The sequence below is a fragment of the Scyliorhinus torazame genome, chromosome 5, assembly GCF_047496885.1.
Source record: "Scyliorhinus torazame isolate Kashiwa2021f chromosome 5, sScyTor2.1, whole genome shotgun sequence".
Classification (NCBI taxonomy): Eukaryota; Metazoa; Chordata; class Chondrichthyes; order Carcharhiniformes; family Scyliorhinidae; genus Scyliorhinus; species Scyliorhinus torazame.
Genome location: NC_092711.1, coordinates 148959937 through 148967152, shown reverse-complemented (window position 1 = coordinate 148967152; position 7216 = coordinate 148959937). Strand labels below are relative to the sequence as shown.

The 7216-nt window shown below is 46.0% G+C and overlaps 1 protein-coding gene across 1 annotated transcript; it reads right to left on the bottom strand.

Moving 5' to 3' along the window:
- Positions 1-2061: 2061 nt before the first annotated feature.
- Positions 2062-6758, bottom strand: LOC140422022 (uncharacterized). Its single transcript, XM_072507005.1, has 2 exons — positions 5480-6758; positions 2062-2112 (listed from the first exon to the last, which is right to left on the bottom strand). Exon 1 carries the CDS (start codon positions 6355-6357, stop codon positions 5488-5490), a length of 870 nt encoding a protein of 289 aa, XP_072363106.1. The 5' UTR covers positions 6358-6758; the 3' UTR covers positions 2062-2112; positions 5480-5487.
- Between the last annotated feature and the right edge of the window lie 458 nt (positions 6759-7216).

Below are 7216 nucleotides of genomic sequence, written 5' to 3'. Positions count from 1 at the left end.
GAAACGATTAAGTTTCGACTTCCGGGGTAGAGTAAAATATAATTGTGAAGTGCAGTTTTTGATTGTGTAAAGGGCAAAGTTCTATTTTAGACTTTAATGTGTAGGTTTCCGACAAAAGTAATGTTTAGTTAGTATTGTTTCTAGTTATAATGAGTTGGACGATGGAATCGAATGCATGGCGGCTAATTAAAAAAAAAAAAAAAAGTTAAAGTACCCAATTCTCTTATTTTTTCCACTTAAGGGGCAGTTTAGTGTGGCCAGTTCACCTACCCTGCACATCTTTGGGTTGTGGGGGTGAGACTCACGCAATTACGGGGATAATGTGCAAACTCCACAAGGACAGTGACCCGGCCTGGATCAAACCCGGGTCCTCAGAGCTGTGAGGCAGCAGTGCTAACCACTGCACCACCGTGACGTCCTTGACAACGAAATTTGCTGATGACACAAAGATAGGCCAGAAAGTAATTTGTGACGTGGACTTAAGGAGTCTGCAAAGGACAACAAATAGGTTAAGTGAATGGACAAAAATGTTACGGATGGAGCATAACGTGGAAAAACGTGAACTTGTCCACTTTGGCAGGAAGGATTAAATAAAACAGCATATTATAGAAATGGAGAAAGATTTCAGAACTGTGACGTACAGAGGGATCTGGGTGTCCTGATACAGGAATCTCAGTAAATTAGTTTGCAGGTACAGCCAGTGATTGGGAAGCACAATGGAATATTGTTGTTTATTGCAAGGGGACTGGAACATAAAAGTTGGGATGTTTTGCTGCAGTTGTACAGGGCCTTGGAGAGACCATATTTAGAGCACTGTGTACAGTTTGGGTCTCCTTATTTCAGAAATGAGATAGTTGCATTAGAAACAATTTAGAGGTTGACTCCCCGGATTCATGGAATGAGGGGGTTATCCTCTGAGGAAAGGTTTGACAGCTTTGGACTGTATCCATTGCTGTTGAGAAGAATGAGAGATGATCTTATTGAAACACGAGGTCCTGAGTGGAATTGACAGAGAGAATGCTGGGAGGATGTTTCCCCTTGTGGCAGAGACTAGAGCTCGGGGACACTGTTTAAAAACCGGGCTGTGATTTTGTTTTCTGGTGCAGTGCGCCCCGCTGGCTGCGGGATTCTCCGTCTCACCAGCCGGTCAATGGGGTTTCCCATTGTGGGCAGCCCCATGCCACCAGGAAATCCCCAGCATGGGTGCACTGTTGGCAAGGCGGAGAATCCAGCCCAAGGGGTTTCCCATTTAAGATGCTGATGAGGATATTTGTTCTGAGGGCCGTGGGTCTGTGGATCTCTCTTCCCCAGAGAGTGGAGGGGCAGTGAATACGTTTTAAGGCTGAGTTTGATAAATTCTTGATTGACGTGGGAGAGAAAGGGTGGAGGAAGGAAGGTGGAGTTGGGACCACAATCAGATCAGCCCTGATCTTATTGAATGGTGGAGTAGGCTTGAGGGGCCGAATGGCCTACTCCTCCTAATTTGAATGTTTTGATCCTTAACACCCGCTTCCCCAAACTCTGAAATTATTCACATAACCTTTATTGGTGACCGTGGTTAGATTTTATTCCGTATAAATAAGAGCTGACACATGTTAATGTCTGAGCAGTAATATCAAAGTGCAGCAGCATTCCCATTACACTCTGGGTAGAAGCACCATCTCCAGGTTAATGCTCCCTGTTCTGCCCCAGATGCCATGGTCCCAGTCAGTGGAATATGTAAAACCTCAACAAATCTCTGTGCTCGGGGAATCCCTTCTTATACTTTATTACATCACAAAGTCTATGGAGACTGATTTAACCCAATCATTGCCGAACTAATATTTGAACAGACCAATTACAAAGCCTGTCATTGAACCATCTGTACCCACCCAAGCCACGTCCAACTCTCAAACAATTGTCTTCCCCACGCTCCGTCCCCGGTACAGGGAGTCAGCATTCCCATGCCAAGCAGTGAAAACATGGTGGCCTTGACAGCCAGGTGTTGTCTAGGATTCCAGGCACTCTTGTTTTCTCTGTCCTCTGGGAGCTGTTGATCTCCCTCTTCCCACACAGCAAGTCGTCTGTTCTCAGCTCTGCTCTATTTCAGTTGGAGTTTGGTCCTTATTACACCTTTCGGATCAATAAAACATTTGGTCAGTGAAGACCCAAACCACAATTTCCCATCCTGTCACCTGTCAACCATCCTTACCCAGAGCGTAATCACAACAGGAATAAAAACAGGAGAAGTGTAACAATCAAATTCATAATAAATCCAGCCAGTCATAGAATTTAATTTAATGTTCGCTAATTAGCAAGAAAACCTGAAGTAGGGAGTCCCCCAGGATTCTTAGAGTCCACACCTAGAGGGGGAGGAGAACACTCTCTCTGACGCATTATTTTCCAGTTCTGTTCTGGCTCCGCCTGGGGTAACATCTACTTGATATTTTCTTCTCCTGAAGGAACACCGTGAGTTCTAGGTCACTGGCACATTAGGACAGATGCTTCAAGCAACAGATCAAGCATGGATGTACAAGATTCTCCAGCTCTCTCTTTGTGGACAGTTCTTACTCAGTATTATTTCTCCCAAGTCCTTCCTTATCCCATCATCGCTTTAATTTCACTCCCACTTTGACCATGTCCAGTGTGTTTAATTCTATCCTGATTGTTTTAAAGTCAGTTTCTCTCTGGAGTGTGTCAATGTCTTGATGATGTCACAATGGTGTCTCAATCCCCTGGCCACATTAACCATTTCATCTCCTGCTGTGTCTCCAGTAGCTGTGTGTGTTTGGGACCCAGTCTTCAGTCCATTTCACCATGAATTTAGGCTTGTTATTTTTCACATGTAACAAATCACATCTGCACACCCACACCGGTATCCCAAAATCATGTCACATATTCTTAACTCTCAGATACGCTGATGAAAAGATCAAAGGGAGTGTCTGGCTGTCTTATCTGCCCTGTTATGAATAGAACGTAGGAGGATACCAGATTGATTCCATTCACTCACACCCAAGGTAAATATTCCAATTCATTTATTGTCCAGAACAATATTCCCAGTATCTTTAAAACAGAAATTAAACAGTCCCGTCCGATCCCAGTTATTAACATATTCTGTTTGTTTGTTCATGTCAGGCTGGGATTGTTCACCTTGGAGCAAAGGAGGTCGAGGGGAGATTTGAGAGAGGTGGACAAGATTATGACAGGTTTAGGTAAGACGGATAAAGAAAAGCTGTTCCCATTCGCTGATGGGACAAGGATGAGGGGGTGTAGGGTTATCAAAAGGGTTCCAATCTAGAGAGATAGATTTGAAAAGCAGGGAGGTTATGTTCAACTTGTTTAGAACCAGGGTCACTGGGAGCACTGTCAACATTTGTCATCTCCATTTAGAAAAATAGAGGCACTGGAGAAGTTGCAACAAAGATTCACAAGAATAATACCAGAACTGAGAGCATTTCACCCTCAGATCATATCATGTATGCATAGATCATATAATTTGCAGTGCAGAAGGAGGCCATTCGGCTCATCGAGTGCACAGGCCCTTGGAAAGAGCACCCCACTCAAGCACACGCCTCCTCCAGTCCATCACCCTAACCCAGTAACCCCAGTAGGGGCAATTTAGCATGGCCAATCCACCTAACCTGCACATCTTTGGACTGTGGGAGGAAACCGGAGCACCCGGAGGAAACCCACGCCCACACGGGGAGGATGTGCAGACTCCACACAGACAGTGACCCAAGCCGGGACTCGAACCTTGGACCCTGGAGTTGTGAAGCAACTGTACTAACCACTATGCTACCGTGCTGCCCTCAGGAAAGACTGGGGCTGCTTTTCTCAAGAAAAGAGACGGCTGAAGGGTGACCTGATGGAAGTCTTTAAGATTATGAAGGGGTTCAATAATCCAATAGGGATTTCAATGAGAAACCTCTTTATCCAGCGAGTGGTGAGAATGTGGAACTCGCTACCACAGCGAGTGGTTGAGGTGAACACCATGAATACATTGAAGGGGAAGCTAGATACATACATGAGAGAGAAAGGAATAGAAGGGCCAGATTTCAGGTCTCAGGTAAGAGTTAATGCTGGGAGGTGGTGGGGAGGGGGGATATTTTGATGAAGCGAATGGTAATGACCTGGAACTCGCTGCCTGTGAGGGGGTTGGAAATGAAGACAAGGGAGGATTTAAAACGGAAATTGGATTGACATTTGAGAGAAATGAACTTGCAGGGCTACAGGGTTAGAACGGGGCAATGAGACTGACTCGCTGGCTCCAGAGCCAACAGGGAATCAATGGACTGAATGGCCTCCTACTCTGTCCTCATGACTCAAATCTAAAGAGAACAATTTCAGCTGCTCCAGTCTTTCCAACTCACTGAAGTCCCTCATCCCTGGTGCCATTCTCGTAAATCTCCTCCGCATCCTCTCTGAGAATATCACATCTTTCCTCAAATATGGAGCCCACAGATAGTAAAAGGAAATCGAGGCACTGGAGAAGGTACACCAAAGATTCACAAGAATAATACCAGAACTGAGAGCATTTAACCCTCAGGAAAGGCTGGAGCTACCTTTCTCTAGAAAAGAGAAGACTGAAGGGTGACCTGATGGAAGTCTTTAAGATGATGAAGGGGTTCAATAATCCAATAGGGATTTCAATGAGAAACCTCTTTACTCAGCGAGTGGTTGAGGTGAACAGCATGAATACATTGAAGGGGAAGCTAGAAATACATGAGGGAGAAAGGAATAGAAGGATATGCTGATGGAGGAGATGAAGAGGGATGGGTGGAGGTTCATAGAATCATAGAATTTACAGTGCAGAAGGAGGCCATTCGGCCCATCGAGTCTGCACCGGCTCTTGGAAAGAGCATCCCACCCAAGGCCACACCGCCCTATTCCCATAACTCAGTAACCCCAGTCAATCAACACTAAGGGCAATTTTGGACACTAAGGACAATTTATCATGGCCAATCCACCTAACCTGCACATCTCTGGACTGTGGGAGGAAACCGGAGCACCCGGAGGAAACCCACGCACACAGGGGGAGAACGTGCAGACTCCGCACAGACAGTGACCCAGCCGGGAATCAAACCTGGGACCCTGGAGCTGTGAACTAATTGTACTAACCACTATGCTACCGTACTCACCCGTGCTGTCTTTTCATGTGGAGCATGAATACTAAGAGACCAATTGAGCCGACTGGCCTTGCCCTGTGCTGCAGACTCAATGGAACAGAGACAAATATATTTATTTTAGATTCAACTGTGGTAGGAAAAACACTATTTACTGTCCAGGATAAAATAAATATCCTTTATCAGCTTTTGTGGATCATTTCAGTGGAAATGTTCTCTCCCAGGCTCAAAGAGCATCAGCCCACTGGAAGCCAAGTTGTGAGACCGGCCAGTCCAGCAGGAAGAAACCCTCCGAACCTCCCACTTCACCAAGTGTCAGAATGAACATGGTTCAGTCCTGGGTGTGATCAACAGCAGCAATAACAGCAGAATCCAACCTCTGTAATCACTGGTGAACTCGCTGGTGTCTCAGCAGGTGTGAAAATTGAGTGAATCCCTTTTCACACTCAGAGCAGGTGAACGGTCTCTCCCCAGAATGAGCTCGCTGGTGTCTCATCAGGTTGGATGAATCTCGGAATCGTTTCCCACACTCAGAGCAGGTGAACGGTCTCTCTCCAGTGTGAACTCGCTGGTGTGTCAGCAGTGCAGATGAATCTCTGAATCTCTTCCCACAATCACCGCAGGTGAATGGTCTCTCCCCAGTGTGAATCTGTTGGTGTCTCTGCAGTTTGGATGACCGGGTAAACCCCTGCCCACAGTCAGAGCAGGTGAATGGCCTCTCCCCAGTGTGAGCTCGCTGATGTTCCAGCAGGTTAGATGACGTTCTAAACCTTTTTGTGCAGTGAGAGCAGCTGAATGGTCTCTCCTCAGTGTGAACTCGCTGGTGTGTCAGCAGGTTGCATAAATAAGTAAATCCCTTCCCACAGTCAGAACAGGTAAACGGCTTCTCCCCAGTGTGAACTCGCTGGTGGGCCAACAAGGTGAATGAATCTCTGAATCCCTTCCCACACTCAGTGCAGGTGAACGGTCTCTCCCTGGTGTGAATTTGTTGGTGCCTCTGCAGTTTGGATAATTGAGCAAAACCCCTCCCACACTCTGAGCAAGTGAATGGTCTCTCCCCGGTGTGAACTCGCTGGTGCATCAGCATGCTAGATAACTGAGTGAATGCCTTCCCACAGTCAGAGCAGGTGAATGGTCTCTCCCCGGTGTGGCTACGTCGATGAATTTCCAGCTTCGATGGGGATATGAATCCCTTCCCACATTCTCCACATTTCCATGGTTTCTCCATGGTGCAGGTGCCCTTGTGTCTCCCCATGTTAGACCATCAAATGAAGTCTTCACGCACCGAACAAATGTGGCTCCATATGATAATGTTTTTTTCAAGCTGTGTAAATGGTTAAAGCTGGAACACTCTCACTCGGGTGTGTGTGTGTGTCCTGTTGCTTTTCCAGTCACACGAATGTTTAAAATCTTTTGAAGAACACAGAACAGCCAAAAACCAAAGAGAAAATGCTGGAAAATCTCAGCAGGTCTGGCAGCATCTGTAGGGAGAGAAAAGAGCTAACGTTTTGAGTCCAGATGACCCTTTGTCAGAACAGTCAAATATTTCTCCTCTATTCAAAGACTGATGATTTTCAGGACCCGAAAAATTGAGTGACAGTCAGATCTTGATGTGATATTTCGTCTTCGTTTCCTGCCTGTAAATCCTCCCCTTGAAGTATCCTGTAAAAAGAGTTTCAAAATTCATTACTGTCAGTGCAGGATAGAAATTCAGAACAGACAATTCTAGTTTCTATGGAACATTCTTTCCTCTTTCTCATTCCCCAGAAGCTGTAAAGTCCGCCCCACGCACTCTCCCTCCATTCTCACTCTGGTATTACCCCTCCCAATTCTCCTGAAGATGCTGATTCAGGCTGATTAACAGATCCATGCTTCTGCTTCCAGTCCTGGACACAGACTGAAAATCTTCATGTAGGCTGCCAGACTGATACATGTTTAGATATTTTGTTTCGATCTGTTGGCTGGACAGTTGGTTTGTGATACAGAGGTGGTTAAATTCCTGTGCTGGCTGAGGTTATTCATGAAGGGCCCACCTTCTCAACTTTGCCCCTCGCCTGAGGTGTGGTGATTCTCAGGTTAAATCGCCACCAGTTAGCTCTTCCCCCATCAAAATA